The sequence below is a fragment of the Saimiri boliviensis genome, chromosome 6 (genome assembly GCF_048565385.1).
Source record: "Saimiri boliviensis isolate mSaiBol1 chromosome 6, mSaiBol1.pri, whole genome shotgun sequence".
Classification (NCBI taxonomy): Eukaryota; Metazoa; Chordata; class Mammalia; order Primates; family Cebidae; genus Saimiri; species Saimiri boliviensis.
Window position 1 is genome coordinate 73,159,037 of NC_133454.1, and position 25,054 is coordinate 73,184,090.

A 25,054-nucleotide genomic window follows, 5' to 3' on the forward strand; every position below is an offset into this window, starting at 1 on the left:
TGTCACTTCTTTAAAATTGAGTAAACACGAATTGGAAAGTGATAAGAATAGCATAAGCTCTTCTTAATGCTATTTGGTACAGTATTTTATTGCATCCCAAGTATTTTTACATACTTTGTCTCACTGTCTCTTCATAGCACCCCTATGTGACATATATAATAGGGTTGGTGGGGTATTTTCCTTTTTTTTTTTTTTTTTTTTTAAGAGATGCAGAATCAGGCTTAGAAAGCAGGAGCTAGCATGTAAATGAAGGAAACAGTTGAGATTCAGAGAGGCTAAGTCACTCATTCATCTACCACTCCTCACCTAGTAAGTGACAGAGCCCGGATTTATGTTATTTATTTATTTGAGATGGAGTTTTGCTCTTGTTACCCAGTGTGGAGTACAGTAGCATGGATCTCTGGCTCACTGCCCCCAGGGTAAAGCGATTTTCCTTCCTGAGCTTCTTGAGTAGTTGGGATTATAGGTGCCTGTCTCCATGCCTGGCTAATTTTTTATATTTTTAATAGAGACAGGGTTTCACCATGTTGGCCAGGCTGTTCTCAAATTCCTGACCTCAGGTGATCCACCCGCCAGAGCCTAGATTTGAAACAAGATCTTTCCTTTTTCTTTTTTTTTTTTTTTTAATCTTTTGACATAAGATCTTTCCTACTGATTTTTCTGACCCACTCTACTGCCTGAGAGTTGTGCAGGAGCTGGAATTCAACTCTGGACTTTTTTTTTTTTTTTGAGATGGAGTCTCTCTCTGTTGCCCAGGCTAGAGTGCAGTGGCGTGATCTCGGCTCTCTGCAACCTCTGCCTCCTGGGTTCAAGTGATTCTCATATGTCAGCCACCTGACTACCTAGGATTATAGGTGCCCGCCACTGCACCCAGCTAATTTTTGTATTTTTAGTAGAGATGGGGTTTTACCATGTTGGCCAGGCTGGTCTTGAACTCCTTACCTCAGGTAATCCATCCACCTCGGCCTCCCAAAGTGCTAGGATTACAGGTGTGAGCCACCATGCCTGGCTTCAACTCTGGACTTCTAATGTAGTCTATTCTCTGTCAACTACCCTGGGCAATCCTGATAGGGTCACCTACTGCCCTGCCAAGCAGGAGACCTAGTTCATTAGGAAAGGGCCCTCCACAAGTCTGGAGTGAGCCCAGAAAGGCTCACCATGCCCACTCTGCTTCCCTAACCCCTGGACACAGGCTGCTCTGCCCTGAGTGGCAGCCTGCATTAAGCATTCTACTCATCATCTCAGGGATGATGGAATCCTAACCTTTTCAGAGACACTGTACTCTGTCACAAGCATTGCTCTTTTTAAAAGAGATTAATTCACTTGCCACATTTTGTCCATTGGCGAAAATCTCAGGGGAGAGCAAGGGTGGCTTTTTCAGGCCTCAAAGGCCCTTTCAGCGGCTCTCAGCAGGCAGCCAGTCCCCTAGCAGGCCCAGGACTTTGAAATGACTGCCCACTGGGCATTCACTTGCAAAGCAACACAATGAAATGGAGGAGACCTGGTTTGTAAAATCCCAACTTTATGGGTTGCTCTGTACAAAAGTAGTGGTGGGGGGCACCCAGCTCTGAAGAGGAAAAGTTACTTGTAGTTGGGGGTTCTCTTGTGGTCCCTTCTTGATTTACCAGATGCCACCACTCCTAATGGGAGTTCTGTTTTAATCCTTACACTTTGCACAAGAGGGATTAATGTCTTCCATTTTGCAGCTAGTAAGTGACAGAGCTAGAATCTGAACTCCAGCCTTTGTACTCCAGGGTCATTTCCTTTTTTATCATTACACCTCAATCCCAAGAGACTGCAAAGAATGATGCTCAGTCAAGGAGCTGGGCAGGGCTGAAAAGCGGGAGTCTCACTGAGGATCACTGTCCTGTGAATGGCCCCTCAGGTTTGTAGAGCCCTTTCCTTCATATTTCAGTGCCACCTTCTAAAACTCTTGTGACACTGGGAGGATTGTGATCCTCATTGGACCTATGAAGAGACTGAAGCTTAGCAAGGTGCTGTGCCTTCCTTCAGGGCATTAGAATAGTAGGTGGCAGAGCTAGAGCTAGAACCCAGGTCTCCTGAGTCTTCCATATGTTCTTTCATTGAAATGATAGCAGGTTTAGAGAAGTGCCTCTTCTAGCAGTTCCTTCTCTTTAAATAGAAAACTCTGCAATGTATAGAAGAGAAAATCCCAAAATGCAAACATGCATATAACAAATAGCTCAAAATTATTACTGATCAGAGACATGCAAAATAAAAGAATAATATGATAGCCCTTTATACCCACCCATTAGACTGGCAGCAATTAGAAAACTGGCTATGGCCATGTGTTGACAGGAAGAGGGATACATAGGCACACCTCTGTCCTGCTTGTGGAAGGGTCAATGGAGCAGCTATTCAGGAGAGGACCCTGGCACTATTTAGTCAATCAACTACGCACATACCCCGGGACCCAGTGATCTCACTCTGAGTACATGCCACAGGGAAATGCTCACACAGGTCCAAAAGGGGACATACGAGAGGATGTGCTGTGAGCATTGTTTTTTGGTGGCTGGGACATAGAGCCTCCCTGGGCAGGTATGCCTAGGAAAGCAGAGAAAGAATATGTAGACACACACCACGGGGAATTATGCAACAATTAGAAACAGTGGAGTTCTTGTATACTTAGCAATATGAGCATACTTAAAGTTATAAGCAGAATTTTATACCCATACACACACACAGGTACATACCTGTGTATATGTATGTATAAAAGTAGGAAGGAAGGCAGGAAGAGAAGAGAGAAATCTTGCCTGGCTTAGGTCTTGGAAAGCAAGAACCTCTCTCTCTGTCTCCTCCTCAGTAGCCAGCAAGAGGCTGGGCACAGAGTGGGTATGTGTACTTGTTTGTTGAATGAATGGACACAGTGCCTAGAGCCAGCTTCACTGAATTATCCAGTCATTCTTATGACCACATCTTAGAATCCCTGGGTATTGGCCAACCTGCCACTACCAGCTTGAGAGCGCTACACTTTGTTCCATCAAAATGATGGAAGTGAGACAGGATGGTAGGGTCTGTATCGAGTACCTGCTATATGCCAGGGCTGGGATCTTACAAATTAGAGATTGTTATCCCAAAGGTCAGAAGACTGAAAATTAAAGTTGATTTGCTCAGAGTTATCTAGCCGGATCAGAATTCAAATCAAGGTCTGACTTACTCCAGCGCCCTATATTCATCTATTTCTTTTTATTAGACTGCACTCAGTCCTTGAGGGACAGTAGGAGGAGGCATTTCAATCTTCTTCCTTCAGCCCTACCTCTAGAGCAGTGCTGCTTCCACAATTTTCTCAGGGCCCAGGCAGGGGAACGTGGGTCATTGTTTACTCTGAGGCATGAGGGATTTTAGTCACTCTGAGTTTATCCTAGTTACACTCTCCTTTCTCATTTTCCTGCCCAGCTCTCCTCTCCCTAGGTCTGTATTACAGCAGCCTCCAGACTGGTCTTCTTATCCCCATTTTGTAGCCTCCCTCCTTTCAAATTCAGCCTGCTTAGCAATTAGGTTAATTTTAGAATATTTTTTGCCCCAAAACCTTGAATGACAACCTCACTGCCTTTGGTGGGAAGCTAAGGAATGCCAAGTAGGTTTTCTCTCTGTTGCTAGCTTCATTGGATTGATGGTGACTGATTGGAACCTGTTTTGAAGAGCATTCTGAGGCTCGCTCTTTTTTTTTTTTTTTTTTTTGAGACGGAGTTTCGCTCTTGTTACCCAGGCTGGAGTGCAATGGCGCGATCTCGGCTCACCGCAACCTCCGCCTCCTGGGCTCAGGCAATTCTCCTGCCTCAGCCTCCTGAGTAGCTGGGATTACAGGCATGTGCCACCATGCCCAGCTAAGTTTTTTTGTATTTTTAGTAGAGACGGGGTTTCACCATGTTGACCAGGATGGTCTCGATCTCTCGACCTCGTGATCCACCCGCCTTGGCCTCCCAAAGTGCTGGGATTACAGGCTTGAGCCACCGCGCCCGGCTCTGAGGCTCTTTCAAAGGCTCCACAGCAAGAGCTGCTGGGAGAGATGTGTGATATGCCTCTTAGACATGGGAGTGCAGGGCAGTAGCATGCATTCCAGGACTCTGTCAAACCTTTAGACTGAGCTTTCATCCTAGGGTCCATTACTGATTTCATGGGGGCTGTGAACACCTGATCATTATATGTAAAAAAAAAAATTTTTTTGAGTGTGTGTGCTCCTATGCACTTTTCTGGAAGAAATTCGATCATAGTCACAAAAGAGCCTATAACTTAAACAGGTTTATGCCCACTGCCTTGGCCTCCTAATCTGACATTTGAGGCCCTGTGTTGCTACTGCATACCTCAGCAGCTGTTTCTCTGCTGTGAACTGTCACCCAGATGGAGCTGCCTGATGGTCTCTGAATGTTTCTTTCCTGCTTCGCAGTCATATCCTGTTTCTTGCCTTGATTGACATGCACTTCCTTTCACTTCTCTAAACTCTTCCCCTTCTTCAAGACACAATTCAAGTTTGTTCCCTCAGAAGCCTTTTAGACTGAGGGTCAAAGAAGTGAGGCCATCCCAATTAGGATGATAGTTAAGATCAGAACCATGCGCTCTCTACTGTATCACGTGGCCTGCTAAACAAGGAAAGGAGATTCTGTAAATTAGACAGGGTTCTTGGCCGTAGAAAATGGTTTCTGCATAAAATAAGTTTAACATTATATATAGTAAGGGACCTTCACCAGAATAAATCCTCCAAACGAGAGATAGGAAAGGAAGGTTTCCTAATCTCTCTTAATACTCTCTGCTAACATTTTGTGCCCCAGTCATACCAGCCCTTTTACGGGGTCTCACGTATCCCATGCCTGCTGTAGGTGAAGAAGACCTCCTCTACCTAGAACCCTCCTTCACCCCCTTTTGTCTGACCAGTTCCCCTTTATCAGCACCTCCTCAGAGAGGCCTTTTTGGCCACTGAGACTGGGTTAAGTTCCCTTGTTGAGCACCTGCAACCCATAGTCCCATTCGTAGCACTCATGAGACATGCAGTTCTGTGGTGTGTCTCCCTCTTGGGCTTTGACAGTGCTTTTGAAAGTGTTTGAAAGAAGCATTAGTACATGATGTTTCTCATCCTCTCAACCTGCTAACATTAGCAACACAGAGATTTTATTTGACTTGATCTGTAAGGACATTTACTATAGATTGTGGCACAAGAATGGTGCTAGGACTCAAACCCAAGCCTTTGGACTCTCTGCCCTTTGGCTAGAACTCACTGAAAAACAGACAGCCTCCTAGCTTCCCCAACCCCTTCTGCCCTTTCTTAGCACTGTGTTGTTTGATATACTGTCTTGAGCCATGTCTTCTCCTCACCCTCATCCAGAATCTAGCACAGGATCAAGCACATGTCATACTGATTCACTGACATCAATGTAGTCTTTATCTTTCATGTTATCTAGAGCCAGGTTCTGTCTAGAGGAAAGGTGGTGAGGTGAGAAGGAGCCTGGCTTAGAGTCACTGCTAGCCGGTCACTGCACTGCCCCTTAACCAGCTGTGTGACCTTAAGCAAGTCATTTCACCTCAATGAGCCTGTTACCTTATCCCTGAAAAGAGGAGATTACTCTTAGCTCCTTAGGTGGTATGAAGAGCACATGGAATCATGAATGTAAAGTACCTGGGATAGTTCCTGCTTGTAGAAGGTACTCAGTAAGAGTTCATTCTATTTACTCACCCCTACATTGTTGGGTCCCTTATTCCTAGGAACCAAAATTCAGACTTTTAGTGGAATACTTTAAATTCTGTGTTTGTTAATTTATTTAACAGTTATTAAGCTTCTACAACATGTTAGGCATTGGCATATAGATTCCCGGAGGGTCTATGTGGACTCTCAAACCTAATCTATTTCCATCTTTCCTTGGGTTGAAGGATTTTGAATTTCTAAACAACCACAATACAGATAAATTTGAGAAATGTGATCATTTTGTCAACTGATAACTAACTACATAAGACATGTCATTAGGCATTCTGTTCCTAACATTGGGAAATTAAGGAAGGAAGAGCTGTGGACTGGATGAGTCAAGGAAGGCTTCCTTCTTAGGAGTCCACAAGCCACAAGGATTGTATTAAATAGCATGAGAGGAGAATTCAAATATGCAAAGGGGCAGGGAGAGAGTATTCTGGACCAAGGGAGTGAGAATGTCTGAGTATTAAGATAGGGAGGGATCATTGTTTTCTCAATGGCTAGGAAGATAACAGGGGACAGACTGATTTAAAGGAAGGAGAGAGGTTGGGGAAGGCTGGGTGGAGCAGAATGACCAGAGAAGCTGAGATTGGGAATGTAGTCCTCAAAGGCCTCTGTTTCCAGACTCACTCGGCCTCCATTTGTTGACTGTGTCATTTCTTCTATGGTTGTTTCCACTTTTACATCCATGATAACCCATACCCTGAAAATATTTCTCTGTCTCATTTTAGACTGCTGTCAGAAGGCGCAGATGTCAATGCAAGACACAGACTTGGCTGGACAGCACTCATGGTGGCAGCCATCAACCGAAATGACAGGTGAGAGATCTCCTTCCACATAGGGCTCCTTTAGGCAGATCTCTGCAGTCCACACTGCTGAGCATGCCCCACCTGGTTGTGCCTCCCTGCTGTCCTCTTCCAGTGGCAGGGAGATGGATTCAGACTAAGGTATTGGACTTCACGTGGTGCATTGAACTCTATAGTAGCTGTGGGCACAGAAGATGTAGCTTTGATTCCCAGCTCCTTCAATCATTGGCTTTGTGACCTGAGGCCAGTCATTTGCATTATTGTAGCAACCAGATGTTTGAAGCCTGTTTTAAGTGGTTAATGTATAGGTGCAAGTTACTGTCATGTTCTGTTACCCCCGTCTGTTCATCTTGAGAAGTCTGCAGTTATTGTCCCCAACAAGTGCTCCTCCAGGGGCTTTTTCTTTGGAGGTTCTGCTGGAAACTAAGAAAGATGGGGGAATCTCTTTCCCTCCCATTGGATGCTCTGCTGTTTTCCTGCCCCCTCCCTCATTCTGTCAGGGTTGTAGCTATTGTATAAGATTGAAATAGTTTACTTTGTGTAGTGAGTTATCTTAATTCTCATAGTCACTCAATAACATATATATTATGCTAATGTTGTAGCTCAGAAAACTGAAACCCAAAGAGAAAAAGTGATTTGTCTGTGTCACTTGGACAGGATTTAGAACCTGGTCTGGCTGCTTGCAAAGTATGTGTTAACAGTGTTTTTGAGCTTTTTTTGAGATACAGTCTTGCTTGGTCACCCAGGCTGGAGTGTAATGGTGCAGTCAATGGCTCACTGCAGCCCCTACCTCCTGGGCTCAAGTGATACACCCACCTCCCCCTCCCGAGTAGCTGGGACTACAGGCATGCCCCACCACACTGGGCTAATTTTTTTTTTTTTTAAGATAGGGCTCTCACTATGCTACCCAGGTTGCTCTTGAACTCCTGGCCTCAAGTGTTCCTGTACCTTCAGTCTACCAAAGTATTGGGATTATAGACGTGAGCCACTGTGCGCAGCTATGGTCTGTGTCTTTTACTGTATCTCACTGCTACCTCCCGATGTCAGATCCCAGCCTAGTGCGGATGCTGCCTTTCCATTTCAATCTGTTCTGATTTCTGCCTTGGAGTCTGTATAATTCTAGAAGTGTTGGGATGTAGTACACATTTGCTCTACCTACGATTGTGTGAAATTGATTAAATAAGAGCAAAAAAGGATACTTTCAAAGAAAGTGGACTGGGCACTTTAGTAACAGCCATTGAAATTTATAGTTGGAGGTACCAATTTCAATTCTTTCTGCAAGTAGGTGTTTAAGGCTTTTATCTGCCAGTACTGGCCACCTCTGAAAGGATTATAAATATGAAAGAAAAAAATGTAACGGGATTTTATAATATAGAGGTGGTACTGCCTCAGACTGACTGAGAGACTTAGCCATACATGAGATGGGTCTTTCTTCTGTGCTCCTTTGTTGTTCTCAGTCACTCAGTTTCCTAATTTGCCCTCTTTAGCTCCAAGCACCTATGCTTTAAAAGCAAAATTGATATAAATAGGCTTCATAGTTGAGAGACCTGGAGTCTAGTCCTGGTTCCAAGCCTTAATTGAATTTCAGAACTCCATGGACACCTGTTTCTTCATCAGAAATTGTTTCTATGAACATTTAGTGAATATCTGCCTTGAGCCAGGCCCTGTGCTAGTGTTTGCAGAATGCAAGACCATGGGGAGTTTGCAGTCCAATGGGAAAAACAAATGCAGGTAAAGAGACATAGTATAGTATAATCAGTGATTTTAGAGCAGTGTCTATGTTATACTGTCAAAGCAAAGGGTGGGAGGAGACTTAGTGTGGCAGCAGAGTAGATTCTCACCATATTGTTTTGAGAATCAAATGAGGTAATGTATGTGCTACAGGTTATAAATGGTGGGTTGTTAGTCTCTGATGCCCCCATTAGACCTCTGTACACAAACACACCTGTTAATTCTATGCCAGTGGTACTTCACTGCATGCACCAGTCTTTTCCCCCAGCTTGCAGGTGTTTCCCTCTGCAAGAAATAGCCAGTGGTGCTAAAGAAGGAGAGGTGGAGAGATGTGTTCCTTCTGTGTGTAGTAGTTTCAAGGTTGAGACTGAATAGGAAATAACATGATGCTTAAGAATACTGTCAATTAGTGATCAGATGGCTAGTAGATGTGCTTTTGGGGACACATCTCTTTGAATCTAATGAGTTGTTGGTTTAACTGATTGTTCTGTCTTTATCCAGAGCTATTAGCAAATCAGTGATGCCTGTTGAGCAAAGTGAGAGTGTTGGCTTATATTAGTTGGACTAATTAAGTATCCATTTTGTGCCCTTCTCTTCCTTCGACCATCCAGGGAAGACATATTTTTATTTAAAATAGGATACTCTTGGGTTGGATTAATGTATTCATATCACAGAATTTTTTTTGGCTCCAACTGTTTGCCAGGTACTGTTCTATGTACTTGAAATAACATTGATGATAAACAAAGATGCCTGCCCACAGAGAGCTGCTTTCTGTATTAGTTGTGGTCCTTGGATAGAGAAAGGCGTGGACAGACAATAAGCAATAAATATAATGGCAAAGTAAACTATATAATATATTAGAAGAAGTGCCATGGGAAAAAGGAAAAGTAGAACGTACATTGGTCAGGGTGAGTAGGCCTCATTGTTAAGGTGCCCTGTGAGTAGTCTGGAAGGATTATCATATCCATACCAGCACAATCTGCCAATAGGTTTCTGCTTGTTAGAAATGTACTGATTTTCCTATAATCAATCACTAACTCCTTCCAGAATCATATTGGTCAGGCCTGAAATGCTACCATCTTTGAATTAGATTTCGATGAAGGGAAGATAGAAGGAGAGCACCCTTGATTCAAGGCTGAAAGCAGAGAGAACCTTTACCTCCTTTAGGATGTAGGCAGCCCACAAGCTCAAGAGAGAGATCCTCAGAGTAGCCCAGTCATTTCACCCTGATGCTGCTTAATAATATCTTAAGTCTTTAGGGATATCGAATACAATAGTCTCTATCCTTAAGGAGGTTAACTTCTTGTGAATTTCTAGATTTGTATGTACTTTTTAGTTCTGAATAGGAAATAACAGTGCTATAGAACTACGTTCTAAAAATATGCACAAGAATTTAATTTATAATATATTTTCTCCTTTTACTTTCAAAAAGAGTTTGAAGTAACTTAAATTAAAATACACATATAAATATACACAGGAGAGGGAAAACTGAATCAAGATCAGAAATCATATTGGTTAAAGGAAAGATAATTTTATAAAGATTGAACCAGAGATTCTCTTTTCTGAAAAGATTTATTGTTTTTGTAAAAACATATAGAAAAGAAAGTCGTAGTCACCTGAATTCCCTCTATCTAGCAGTTAATTGTTGTATGTATGTTCACATACAAATTTAACATGAATGGGACCATGCTGTATTTACTATAAATTAGGTAATTAGGGAAATTGGGTATTAATTTAGATTGACATTTCCTGATAAAGCAAAAAAGGGATACAGAGCATTATATCTCTGTATATTATATGTATTTATGTTATCATTATATATATATAATATATATTATCATTATGTATATCCAGCAAACGTATTTAAAACCTCTGCAGTGTCAGGTGCTAATATGCTAGGCTATCGGGGATTCAGAGAATAACCAGTCACAGCTTTTGCCTTAAGAAGCTTACTTGGACTGCTGACATCAAGGACGTGAGCAATGTGATGGCCATTGTCTTCAGTAGCCATGCTGCCAAAGCTTTACCAACATTCTACTAGGACCATCCTTTTGCCAGCCCTAGTAACAGCTTGGGTATAGTACTGACTCAAGGAACAGTCCCTGGGGTCTGGCCCCCTTCTTCACAGTGAGCCCTCTATAAGCCTCATGCCACAAGGCACTTGTTTAGCCTGAGTCTGGGTGTCTCATTCTATATTGCACTCTGACCCAGTCCAGCTAAAGGCTAAGCCACAGGGTCCCAGAATGATCACTGTGACTTAGCATAGCCCTCACCGGCTTGTGCAAATATACACAGCCTTCAGCTAAATTCAATTAGTTTTTCTTTAAGAAGGGAAAGAAATCCAATTTTACCAAACACGGACAGACGGTGGAAGGCACTTTGATGTTACAACCTCTCAGTGATGCTTTACTTAGTCACAAGTTCATAAGCAAGAAGGCTTAATTACTTGGGAAAACACAAGATTAAAACTGGACACAATGGCTGAGTATCCGCTCTCGGGCGACTTGATTCGAACCCATGCACCCAGTTCGTGTGTGGTGCAAACTTTGATGTGTGCTATGACAAGCTGAAAGTCATGACCCCCTTGGGGAAGCTCCTTCAGATGGCATTTGCAGGATGTGTAGGCGGAGAGGCAGGGCCTGCCAGGCCTGTTGACTCAACTTTGATGTCCAAGCAGCCACAGGCCCCACTATTTGCTCTTCCACTGAGGGATGGATTGGGAGCCTCCTACCTTTCCCAGTGAACAATGGCCAGCAATGGAGTGTGACGATTGTTGACCATTCCAGAAGTCTGGCGGACCGGAACAGGGCTTTGGGAGGTGCAGAGCCTGGGGGGCCAAAAGCTGTTCATAGGACAGTCATTTCTCCAGATGTAGCTTTCCTTAAAGTTTTGGTGGTGGTAGGTGCTTGCAATGGAGATAAAAATAGTCTCATGAGTTTTAAGCAGGTTTTAAGTACTGCTTGACCCTCTGTTCCAGCAGCACTATGATGTTTGCAAATTGGAAGTTTAAGCCGTTCCTAGTCCCTTAATTAGAGTATGTGCAGAGGATAGTGGTTTGGAAGAAAAATGGTATGACTTAGATTCTTATAATTTCTAATACATAACAAAAGAAGCTGTCAAAACATATATCTGATAAAGGAATAGTACCCAGAACATACAAAGAAGTCTTACAAATTGATAATGAAAAGATAAGCAATTCAGTTCTTTAAAATGGGCAAAACATCTGAGCAGCTGCATCATCAAAAAAAGAAATGGTTGGCAAATAAGCATATGGAAACATACTCTGCAAATTCAGGTCACAATGAGATACCACTACACACCTACTACAGTAGCTAAAACTTAGAAAACTGACAATACCAAGCGCTGACAAAGGTACAGAACAATATTCATGCATCACTGATAGGAATGCACAGTGGTATAGCCACATTGGAAAACACTTTGGCAGTTTCTTATAAAGGTAAAGTATACATTTACCATACCACATAGTAATAGCAACTCCTAGGTATTTGTCTAAGAGAAATAAAAAGATATGTCTGCAAAAAGACCTATATGTAAATATTTACAGCAGCTTTATTCCTAACACTGGAAATAACGCAAATGTCCATCAACTGGTGAGTGGATAAACAAATTGTGGTACATCCATATAGTAAAAACAGCCAAACAACAACAACAAAAACATCATGGCAAGTTAAAACCAACACAAAAAGCTGCCTACTCTGTAATTCTATGTATATGACGTTCTGGAGAAGACAGAACTTTAGGGGCAGAAATCAGATTCATGGTTGCCAAGGTTTGGGAATGAGAGGAGAATATAATAACTTTTTGGGATGATGGAGAAATAGGCTATATCTTGATTATTGTGTTGGTTACATAAGTGTCTATAATTATCAAAATTCATTAAATTATATCTTAAAAAGGATGAATTTTACTATGTGTAAATGATATTTCAGTAAACTGACTTTAAAAAACTTTTTAGAAAGCTGTTATCTCTCTCTGATTTTCATTATTAGTTGTGACCAGTGGCATACTGAGAATTTGTGTTAGTAGTGTCAAAATTAATTTTATTTTGTGGTGGCATACTGAGAATTTGTGTTAGTAGTGTCAAAATTAATTTTATTGTTAATGGTCACCTGGAATGTTTTGAATTCTTATTGTTGATGATATCTCACATTAGAGTGATATGCATTCTGATTTTTAGTAGAGAATGAAGATTTGTGAATTCATACTATCAGTGATGTCATGAAGTATAATTACTGATGAATAGTGATAAATTCACTTTATGAGTAGTATACAGCTGACTTGTATAAATTCATAAAGTATATGATTCTTCATTCCAGCAAGGAGAAAGTTGAGGGTAAAGACTGGGAGTTTGCCTCTCCCACGCCATTCTTGGATTCCTCATCTCTGAACTCTCATGCAGAGAGACCACCTATATGGTGAGGCCATTGTGGTGCTTCAGGAACCAAAGATCCTGAAAAGGGAGGCTGGTGTGCGGAGATTTTGATTTGATTCTGCTTGGGCTTGGTGGTGGCTTTTGCAAGCCCCTGCCTCAGAGAAGGTGAGAACTGCAAGGCAGAGCATGAAGCACAGCAGAACTGTTTGAAATTCCCCACAAGAATCTCCCTCCCTCCTTCTGCCTTTTCTCTCCGAGTGCATTTCATCAGTGTCGGAAGGACTGGTTCCCGGCACTGCCTTCCCTGCTTGGCCAGGGTCCCTGAGGAACTGAGCTAATGAGTGGATAACACGCATTTGCCAAGGCCTTCCTGGATGTGGTACCTGGGCTTTGTTAATTTTAAAGTGCTGCCATCCTTGGCTGAAGACCATTCAGTTCCCTCTCACAGCAGTCATTTATTTTTAGCATTTGCTTATTTTGCCTCTGCCTTACTAAGGGGAGAGGGTGCATTAAACCCTGTCTTTAAAAAACCAGTGGCCTAAGCCAGATTGCTGTCCTTCAGAAGAGGTTTTATAGGCCTTTCTTCGTAGGCTCCAACAGCTTCACAGGTGTTCTTAGAGCGAAGAGCAGGTGCTGCTCTTGCAGCTTGACCACTGGCAGCTTCCCTGGGTGGCTCTCCTTCCTCGCTGGCTAGCCATATGTAGGGAAGGTACAGTACCAGTATACCTGTGATTGAAAGTAGATCCTTAGGAAGCCTGACCAACCACATGGAAGTCGGTCCTACCTTAGGGGTGTAGAGCCTCTTCCGTCTTACAGCCTATTCTTGGTCTGACTTCATGTTGTAGAGTAGGGCTAGGGCCCATGTCAGGCACTTCCTATGTTGGCTGTAATCCTCAGGGCAATCCAGAAAGGCAGGGATTATTATTCCTATTTTACAGATAGAGAAAATGAAGCTCAGAGTTGCCCAAGGTTGTCCAGTTAGTAAAAGAAGGAGCCAGGATTTGAAGCTATGTCTTTCTGAACCCCAAACCCTTGCTCTTTCCACTGGATTACACTGCCTACAGAGGGAAGGGGCAGGGAGCAAGGCCATGGAATGGACCAAAGGATGCTGGGACCAGGAGTCAGGTCAGCCCTGTCAGGGTTTCTTAATGACCCATGATGTCTTAGATGGATTTTGAGAAATGTAAAAAACAGACAAGCCACTCTCTTTGTTCTTGAAAAGCTGACAAAACAGATAAAACAAGTTCCACTTTGGAGAAGGAGGCAGAATGTGTTCAGTGCCACAGAGAAGAACACGTAGAGTGCTGTGGAGGAGATGATGCTCTGTAGAGCCAGCAGCATGAAAAGAGGCCCTTTCAGAGGAGCTGGACCTTAAAAGATGGACAGGATTCGATAGGTAACATGGGGAGTATGGGGAGAGCATTTCCGGAAGGACTGTTGTGAGCATAGGCTCACAAAGGTTGAAAGTAGAGATGTGCTAGTAGGAGCAGCTGGCAGGGAACCCAAGAACATGGGACCCCTGAGCAGGGTACCTTGATGTAGGCTGGCTTTTGTCACAGGTGGCCACCTTCCCAGTGCAAGACAGTACCCAGCTTTCCCCAGCAAGGAAGGATGGGTGAGGGTGCTGGCCAAGTGCCCAGAATGCCAACACCATGCACCCAGAAAAGTGTGCTGGGCTTAATGTTTCTCCCACTCCTACTGCTATGGCCCATTGTCTCTGAGTAACAAAGAGTCATTTCTAATCCCATTTGGAATTGTTACTCAAGATAATCCTGTTTTGTGGTAATGATATTCCAATTCCAGCCTGCACCCGTAGTTTGGCAGACACATGCCTTAACCTCAGGTAACCCAAGACACTGCTCCCTGGAAATCAGCACCAGCTCATTTGCCTAACGTGACAGTCTCAGGGTACACTGCCCGGGCCCAATGCTCTATTCTGTCCTGGGGTTCTGTGTTCAGTGCTGTCTTCATGGAGAGTGTCATTTGGGGAAAGGAGGGCATCCAGTGTTCATTCAGGTCAGCTACTTAGGGGAGGGTGTTCCATCTCTAGGAATTGTGATATGGATAGTCCTATACCTCTTTTTTAAGAGACTTCTTTAAAAACAGCCATACCATAAGCTGCTTATTTTAACAGGGCTGCCAGACTGGTGAGCCAGGGCTCGGCAGTAGATATGATGGGTGTTTCTGGGTTTTAGTAAGATATTTGGATGTCTCTAATGACATCTGTATGAGTAAAATTATGATGTAAAAAATAGTATAGACTAATAAATGTAAATGACCTGGTTCATTGTTTATATACAAATGTACATCAGACTAGAGAGCAGACTTGAGTGGTGAGCTGTGGGGCTCTGTCCTATTTATTACTTCATATCACTGTTTCATTGAGGTCATTGAGAAATGCCAACAGAGTAAATGAAGCTTGAGGAGGTACTAACATGTTGCATGAAAGAATAGGGAATGTTAAATAAAAACTCAGTGGGCTAGAGCAATGGTTAAATCTGTTGATAAAGACTAACAGGGATGAGTATATGGATCAACAACTAAAATAAAAACCAACTATAAAACCCAAGGTGCAGAGCTTAGCAATACTAAAAGTAAAGCCTAGAAGCTGACTAAAAACTCTGTGTTGTACAACATCAGGCTCTAGAAGTGAATTGATTCAACAAATATTTACTGCCCTGTATGGGCCCTATGTGTGAGGAGACGGAAATAGTCAAGGCACAGTCCCTGCTTTGGGGAGCATCCAGTCTAGTTGTGTATACTATGGTAGTGAAGAATAGGGGCTCTGGAATTAAACTGCCTGAGTTTAAGACCTTCCTCTGCCTTTTATAGTTCTTAGTTTTTCTGTAGTAAGAAGTCCTAACAACTAGAGCCTGACTACATTGGCCTTAGGTTTGGTGACCATATATTATGAACCACAAATTGAAAGACATGAAAGTGTATTTAGAACTAGACGGAGGATGTGAAATTGGGATTGTCTTGGAAACTCTGTCGTGGGTGATCTTGATTCCTTGGCCATCTGCTTAATGTGCCTGGCTTCCTTGAGCCTTGCCCCTAAACATCACCTCTGTCGGGGTTCACCACTGATTTTTACCCTTGTCTAGCTCAAACAGACTCCTTATCCTAGCTAGCTGCTATGCACTGCTTTGCTTTAACTGCCATCTGAAAATATCGCTGTTCTGTTCTATGCAGTAAGGGCTCAGTAATTGCAGGATAATAAGACAGACTAATGGATGGTCAGTCGGGTGAGAGCCATTCTGGTTTAGGGGAATGTACACCATGTTTAGACTCAGACCTGGATTTGAATCTTGGTTCCTGTGCTTATTTAATGTGTACACTTGGATAACTCATTATCTTGCCAAGCCTCAGTTTACTTATTTATAAAATAAGACTGGTTCCTCATTGCAAGTTGTTATAAGGATCTGAAATAGTGAATGTAGAGTGTCTAACACACTGCGGCTGCTTTATTATGATTACTAATCTTTACCTCTTAAGGTAAATAAATAAAAATTATCCTCATTTGAAGAAACTGGGGCACATTTTCTGTACAGTTACCTTATTTCCTACCCAATCTTTAATTCATTTCCTTAGGAATATGGCTTTAAAAAGAAAACTGTTCCCCTTCCCTCTCTACTCTCAGCTCATGTCCCCATGCCACAGGACTTGTAGATTTAACAAATGCTAGTGCCTTTGGTTGGGCCACCCGGCTTTCTTGACCAGCCGGAGACCAGGTTACTGAATGAGCCACAGCTCATTTGACTTCCCAGCAGACCTCCTGAACTGTGACCTCTTTGCTTCCTCCCCTCATCGAGGTGTGCACTGGGTTGAGAAGAGGTCACTCTTTGTCTTCTTGGGACCCGTGACGCTCATCACAGTGATCCTATGCTTTAGATGTTGGTGGGTGGGGTGGGGAGGAGGAGTTAGAGGAGCTTCTTCTGTAGCTCAACATTGTGTAGGGCTGACCTGGAGCTGGGATCACTGCCCTTCTTGCTTCACCAACTCCAGCTGCTCTCCAGCCGTCTTTGACACGCGCCTGGCCCAACACAAGCCTCCGCTCACAACACAGGTTTTCTCGATCTTCCCTAAACAATGTGAGTACCCCAACCCCCTCTGGCTGCTGAAAGCAGAAAGCCTAAACATCGATAGAAGTAACTGCCCTCCCATGCATTGTGACTCCCCACGGCCCTAAAAGCAAGAGCTCATCAAGGTCAGTGTGAGCCAGCCTTTCTACATGTGCTCCCACTTCTAATCTAATTACAGCCCGATCAGCAAATTAATTTGGCTGTGGCTCCAAAGGGAGTTCCATGAATCTCAGGAGCTGCCACTTAGGGACGACCCTTCTGTTTATTTCCTCAGCTTTGTCTGGGAACTTTCTGTAGCCCAGGGAGGTGCTACTGCTCGGGAGAGGAAGATAGAAGGTTTTCTACAGCTAAACCACCTGCAGCCTAGTTGGAACCTTCAGGTGGGAGAAGGCTGAGCAGGGCCTGAGCAGGGCAGAGACAGCTGCTGTCCACCTTTCTCTCCCATTTTTCATCAGATAAAATCATGATTTCATTTATTCATCTTTTATTTATTTATTCATACACTCATTCAGAAAACATCTATGATTCAGGCACTGGGCAAGGAGCTGAAAGGTTGAGACTTGGCCCTTGCCCCATAGTTTAGTGGGAAAGGCAAATAAAAGTAAGCAGGCCATCATGATACAATATGATGACGGTCACCTACCATGCTGGTGAGTACTGGGTGCTGTGCAGACAAAGAGAAAGAGCATAGACTCAGACTGGGAATCAAAAAAGGCTCAGTTGAGTTGGTGATGGAGTCACCAAGGAGCCCTGAAGGTAAATGAACACCAACCAGTTGAAGCAGGGGACAGCAGGTGGCTTCTTTGATGGCCCTTGGGTGTACTTAAGGGAGTTCATTGTTTTCACTGGGTCCTTAATGTTTCAACCCCCAAGATTACTAGATCACATGAGAATTAGAAGTTCTATAATTGAGAGACTCCCTGAAAGGGATTAACTTTTGTAGCAAAAGATCAAGTTCAATTAATGTGTAAATTAAAAAGATAGGACTTCAACCCTTTTTGAAAACATCCATCTATGTTGCTGCATGTATATCCAGCCTGTTGCTTCTGACTGCATCATGTTTTGTCGTGTGTGGCTACCACATTTACCTTATCTGTCCCCCCAGTGGTGGACACTTGATGGCCCACCACTCTCCACTAGCACAGAATGCTGCGATGAACCATTTCTTGCATTGCCCTTTATGGAAATTCTTATGCATAAGAATTTTTCTGGGAATTATATACGCAGGAGTAGAAGCACTTGGTCATAGGGTAAGGTACTTTAATGAAGTCCTACAAGATTGGCTTCCAGAATGGCTTCACCAGTCTGTATCCTAACAGCACATGAAGAGTCCCAGATCCTTGTCTTCACTAACACTTGCCATTTTTCAGCTTTCTAACTTTCGTCAGTGCTTTTGTCAGTGAATTTACAGTGATATCTCATTTTAATTTGCATTTCTGTAATAACAAATGAACTTGAAGATTCTCTTTATATACCTAATAATCTTTTTTGGTTTCCTTCTATAGGAATTGGCTGTTCACATCCTTGCCTCGTTTTTGTTGGTCCTTCTTCTTTTCCTTTTTTTTTTTTTTTAATACAGTGTCTCACTCTGTCGCCCAGGCTGGAGTGCCATGGTTCGATCTTGGCTCACTGCAACCTCTGCCTCCTGGGTTGAAGTGATTCTCCTGTCTCAGCCTTCCAATTAGTTGAGATTACAGGTGTCAGCCACCGCACCAGCTATTTTTTGTATTTTTAGTAGAGATGGGGTTTTACTATGTTGACCAGGCTGATCTCCAACTCCTGGCCTCAAGTGATTTGCTTTCCTAAGCCTCCCAAAGTGCTGGGATTACAGGTATGAGCCACTGCGCCTGGCCTGTTGGGCCTTCTGGTCCTAACATTTCTATCAAAACCTGATTTGGGGCAAAGTGGTCCTACAGAGTGTTAACTACCTGAAAGTTAGTATTGGGAAGTAAAGGACAATATAACATGCTTGTGTCATAGACATTCTCTGCTTCCCCAAATTGGTAAGGGAAATAGGATATCTGGAGACTATCCCTAGCCTTTGAGGGTCATTCTGGTATAAGCATCTTTCCACAGACCATGAGAGGCCAAATCTTAAGCTGGCTGAGAGAGTGGCTGATACTCTTTTTTTTTTTTTTTTTTTTTTGCCCAGGCTGAAGTGCAGTGGCACAACCACAGCTCACTGCAGCCTTGACCTCCTGAGCTCAAGTGATCCTCCCAAGTAGCTGGAACTACAGGCATGTGCCACCACGCCTGACTAATTTTTAATTTTTTTTTTTTTTTAACAATAGGGTCTCACTGTGTTGCCCAGGCTGGTCTTGAACTCCTGGGCTCAAACGATCCTCCTTCCTCAGTCTCCCAGAGTGCTGGAATTATAGATGTGAGCCACCATGTTAGCCAGAGAACTGCAGATATTTTTAAGCCTTTGCCCAGTGAGTGCCTGTGGAGTAACTCTTTTGAGTGATGTTTACTGATATAGAAAAACATAATTGAGTGGCCTGGTATACTCTGCCTCCTTTAATCCAACTGTTATGACCATGAAGGCCTAGCTTTGTACCACAGCCCATTTGGTGCCAGCTACTCAAATTTAAGAGAGTAATAATGTAACCCAAACCTACAATATGGCAGCCAGTATGCCAGCACCAGAACAAAGGAGAGGTTGCTATTGTCCTATTGTCCTTTGACGGATCAGCTCCAGTAGCAGTGCATGTCTTCCTCTGTGCCATCATATTTGGTTCTTACTGCTCACTCTGTATTCTGTATATCAGCCAGGTGGGCTGACTCACCATCATCTCCCCATGTAAGTCACCTTCTTCCAAATACTGTTTCGTGTTGGGGATTTCTTTCCACTTCAGCAGAAAACAAAAGGGGCAGAAATCATTCCATTTCCAATGTCTCCTTGCTGCTGCTCCTGGTTGCTGCTGCTTTTGCCTTGCCTTGAATTCTGGTACCAGTGTATTCTTTGGTTTCTGGCTACTCACTTGGTTTATAATCTGCTGTTCTACCTCACCCTCTAATTCTTGACCTCTAACCTCATATCTACCTTTGCTGCCTGGTGTGTGGCTCTTGATTCTATTTTGACTGTGAACTTCTTGGCACTCCCTGGTGCTGGCTTAATGCTAAGCCTGTTTTCCCATCCTTGCCTTAGATTTCTCTAACCTGGCTAGCCTCCTACCCTGTTTCTGCCTTGCTGTATGCTATATGCTATAGTTTCAGTGAGGTTCTTTTGGCAATCCAAGCTAGTGGTAAATCATATTCTTGTATCCCTCTTGCCCAGTCTGGGCTGGGTTCTCAAAGAATAGCCTGACCCCTTTGGAGCTCTTGGTTAGATGCTTTATAAGTACATGAAGGTTGTTGAACAAAAAACCTACTGGCTATATGGCAAGGTGTTTGATGCCACTGTTGGATACAGAGCAGCCATGGTTTCTTTTTTTTTTTTTCCTTTTTGAGACAGTTTCCCTCTTGTCACCCAGGCTGGAGTGCAATGGCGTGATTGTGACTCACTGCATCCTCCCCATCCCGGGTTCAAGTGATTCTCCTCCCTCAGCCTCCTGAGTAGCTGGGATTGCAGGTACCCACCACCATGCCCAGCTAATTTTTGTATTTTTAGTAGAGACAGGGTTTCATCATGTTGGCCAGGCTGGTCTCAAACTCCTGACCTCAGGTGATCCACCCACCTTGGCCTCCCAAAGTGCTGGGATTACAGGTGTGAACTATCACACCCGGCCACCATGATTTCTTTAGCTATGTCTGTACCCCACAGTGGTGCTGCTGCCTTCTGAGTATTATTAAAAGTGAAGGGCATCTTCTCTGAGGTTTCAGGATGAGTCACTATGTTGGAGGCTTATCTTCTTTGGCCTCCAAGTTTGTGAAGTGAATTGCCCATTCGCTTTGATTGGGTTAGCAGCCCCAGGGTCGATCCTACTCACTGTCTTCTCCCCACCCTGCCAGACCATTGTCTGCCCTTCAGGACCAAGGGCAGCATACGTGGCTGCTTGGACACGTCCTGCAGCCTGCAAATTGGACAGATGGAATCAATACTCATGAACCTGGAGAGGCCCAGGTAGCACAGTTAGTGACATTAGCTGCCTGCAGGGACAGCCTGCCATGGGAGGGGGTGTGATTGAATGGTGATTGGACACAGCAGCTGAGGATTAACCAAATTACGTCCCTTTGAGTTTAGATCGACAAAGCCTTCTCACTTGGATTTCAAAACACATTGACTTGTGCAGAATATAGAAGAGCTGCCTTCTTGACACAGGACTATGCCAGCATGAGTCCTGGGTGGTCACGTATAGATCTGATGCCCACCACAGCCCAGATTCATGTGATTATTGCTAAGATTATACCAACAGAAGGTAGAGAGCTTAGATTTGTGCAGCTTTTTTTTTTTTTTTTTTTTTTTTTTTAATGTGTCAGGCACTATGGAGTTGGTTACATGCTTATAACCTGCACAGGAGCCATCATCATCTCCATTATTCTGGTAAGAAAATGAAGGCTCAGAGGTGTAGTAACTGGTTCAAGAACACATAGTCAGTAAGTGATAGAGCTTTGATTTGAACACAGGTCTCTCTGTGCTTGTTATAAAATGCCATGCTGTCTTCCCAATTTAGATGTCTGAGTTCATATGGCTCCTGACTTCCCTGTACCCCAACCACAGGGTGAGGTACACAGTAATGATAACGGACATTCATTGAGCCGTTGTTATATGTCAGACACTGTTCTAAGCCACTTTATGTGTATTAACACAACCAGATGAGCTAGATAGTCTTATTCCTAATAATTATTATGAGGCCATAAAAGTGTGATTTTCTAATTTCAACAATGGTTCTACAATTATTAGTTTTCATTCTGTAGTAAGACAGAACTTTCCCTTCTCTCCCATTTACTTATTAATTGATTTTCAATGTGGACTTCAATGGAGAATCTTATTTTACTCAATGGGTTATAATTATATCTGATTAATAGGTTGCAATCCATTACTGCCATTATTCATTCTGATACTCTGATCATCCCGGATTTTACATCCAGTTTTTCTAACCTCTGTGCCATACTACTTCTCTATCAGATGTTGTTTTGCAGTGCTTTCCATTAGTTTGCCTATCTGTATCTGCCTTTTTGTAACTTCTTGGCTTTTAACATTCAGGGAAATAGGAAGACTGACTAATACCAGTCTTAATCCAAATTGTATATAAACTGAGAGTAAATAGACTCCGAATGAGAACCTGAAGACTCTACTGTTAATTAAATATATGAGTTTTAGACATAGATTTTAGCTGCTTAGAGGCCCTTCTCATTTCTCTTTGAAATCTTAATTTATATTTGGATAAATTACCTTTGAAGGTAGTTTTAGAAGTTCTTTTAGGTAAGGTGAGTAGGCTCAGAAGACTCACTTAACTTCAGTATTAATGGTTAATATTGTAGCAAAAAAAAAAAAAAAAAAGACTCACAACTATATTATGTATTAGGTCAGATATAGAAGAACCACTGCTATGTGGGAGATGGAGTCTGGTTTTGGATTTACCCTTAAGGACTGTATGTTTATGTGCATGGAAGTTAGTGAAATTTATTCATTGCTTCAGCAAATAATTGAATCAGGTACTGTGCCTGTTGAAGGTAATGAAATTCAAACCAAATGGTTATGTGAGAAACCATCAACATTACTGGTTACAAATACTAAAAAACTAATAAGGAAGAGAAAACAAACTATAGTTTGGCTTTTTAATAGTTACGATAAATAATTTGTTTGAAATGCTTGCCACTTCTGCCTGCAGAAGCATTAGCAGTTTTGAAGGTTAGTAAGCAAAAGATAGATACCCTAAGATAAAGAGAAAGATGGGCAAAGGACTTTAATAGAGAATTCATAAAGAAGCATCACAACGGACTGCTAAATATATTTTGTTTAAAATTCACCCTTACTAGTTATCAAAAAATGCAAATTGAAACAGCAGTGTGATTCCGTTTTCTATATTCCAGATTGACACATTCTGGAAAAGAAGGAAAAAAAATACCCTATTTTGGTTGAAGAAAGGCACAAAACGGTTACTCTCATATAGCATACTTTGCTAGTGAAAATAAAAATTAGTAAAATCTTTCTGCAAAGCAACTTAGTAATATTTTATAAATGCTTATACTTTTTAATGTAAATTTTATCTCATGAATTTATCCAAAGGAAATAATCAGAAATATTATGTTATTAAAATATTTAAAACAATCTATTGTTTTATAATAGGGGATTGATTAAATCAGGTATAGAATAGTCTTGTACTGGAATACCGTATAGACATTTAAAACAGCGTGGGCTTTTTGTTGTTATTGTTTGTTTGTTTGTTGGTTGGTTTGGGACGTAGTCTCACTGTGTTGCCCAGGCTGGAGTGCAGTGGCCCAGTCTCAGCTCACTGCAACCCCTGCCTCCAAGGGTCAAGCAATTCTCCTGCCTAAGCCTGCTAAGTGACTGGGATTACAGACATGCACCACCATGCCAGGCTAATTTTTATTATTTTAATAGAGATGAGGTTTCACCGTGTTGGCCAGGCTTGAGGTCTTAAACTCACTTGAGGTCTTAAGCTCCTGACCTCAAGTGATCCGCCTGCCTTGGCCTCCCAAAATGCTGGGATTACAGGCATGAGCCACTGTGCTTAGCCAGTAAAACAATGTTATAGACATATAATACACAAAAGGACATCTCTGCATTCAGAGAGAAAGTTTATACATGATCCCATTCTTCTAAATAAAAGTATGTATATATCCATTGAAGAAACTATATTTGTATATATCCATTGAAGAAACTTACATGTTCTAAGGCATTTTCTTCTCTTGGTTATCTGTATTTTCTGTTTTTTAATAGTGAACATGAGCCCTTTTTTATTAGAAGGAAAAAAATGTATTAGTGGGAATATTACATAAAAAGCGAGAAGAATAGAAGCTAGCATATGGAGCCCCTGCCTCTGGTCATACTCCTTCTTCTCACACAGCCACTGGACCGATTTTTCTAATTCCAAAGTTTGGAAGGAAACTTGCCAATCTGTAAATAGTGGTTACTCTTGGAATTTGCATTAAGGAGATGCTTGTAAGGGGAGACCTTTAATGTTCTGTGTGTGCTTGAGAAGAATGTGTGTTGTACTGCTGTTTGATGGAATGTTCTATATAGGTCTGTTCCATTCATTTAGTCTAAAGTGTAGTTTAAGTCAGACATTTCCTGATTGATTTTCTTTCTGGATGATCTGTCCATTGTTGAACATAGGATATTGAAGTCCCCTACTATTTCTGTATTACAGTCTATCTTTCTCTTCCCATCAATTAATAGTTGCCTTATATATTTAGGTGCTGTGATGTTAGGTGCATATATATTTACAATAGTTGTATTCTCTTGATTAACTGACCCTTTATTATTGTGTAATGACCTTCTTTGTCCCTTTTTACAGTTTTGACTTAAAGTCTATTTTATTCCATGAGAGTATTGGTACTTCTGCCCTCTTTTGGTTGCCATTTGCATGCTATATCTTTTTCCATTCCTCCATGTATAGTTTATGTGTGTCCTTATAGGTAAAGTGAGTCTCTTGTAGGTAACTTATAGTTGGGTCTTACTCTTTTTTAAACCATTTACATTCAAGGTAATTATTAATAGGTGAGGACTGACTTCTGACATTTTGTTGTTTTCTGCTTATTTTGTAGATCCAGTGTTCTTCTCTTCCTCTCTCGCTGTCTTCCTTTGTGATGAGGTGATTTTCTTTAGTAGTATACTTGTATTCCTTACCTTTTATCTTTTATGTATCTACTTTAGGTTGCTTTGTGGTTACTTTACACTTTTATTCCACACCCACCACAAACATATTCTTTCTTTTTAGTGTCACAGTTTATATATTTTTGTATTATATATCCCTTGACAAATTATTGTAGCTGTTATTATGTTTAGCAGTTTTGTCTTTTAACCTTAGTACTAAAGATAAAAGTGATTTACTTACTACCATTACAGTATCATAGTATTCTGAATTTGACTATGTGTTTACCATTGCCAGTGAGGTTTTTGGGTTTGTTTGTTTGTTTATTTTGAGATAGGGTCTTACTCTGTCACCTAGGCTGGAGTGCAGTGATGTGATCTCAGCTCACTGCAATCTCTGCCCCCCAAGCTCAAGTGATCCTCCTACCTTAGTCTCCTGAGTAGCTGGGACTACTGGCCTGTGACACCATGCCTGGCTAATGTATGTATTTGTTTGTTTTTGGTAGAGATGGAGTTTCACCATGTTTCTCAGGTTTCCAGTGAGTTTATACTTTCATGTTTTTGTGTTGCTAATTAGCATCCTTTTCTTTCAACATAAAGCACTCTCTTTACCATTTCTTATAA

The 25,054-nt window shown here is 42.1% G+C and overlaps 1 protein-coding gene across 3 annotated transcripts in view; it reads left to right on the forward strand.

The window, feature by feature from the left end:
- The window catches only part of CLPB (ClpB family mitochondrial disaggregase), a 275,007-nt gene that overhangs the window by 126,951 nt on the left and 123,002 nt on the right, over positions 1 to 25,054 (forward strand). For all 3 annotated transcript variants that reach the window (XM_074400970.1, XM_003923422.4, XM_003923421.4), the window contains one exon: positions 6,430 to 6,516. In XM_074400970.1, coding sequence (XP_074257071.1) covers positions 6,430 to 6,516 — 87 coding nt within the window. The remainder of the gene's footprint in view (positions 1 to 6,429; positions 6,517 to 25,054) is intronic.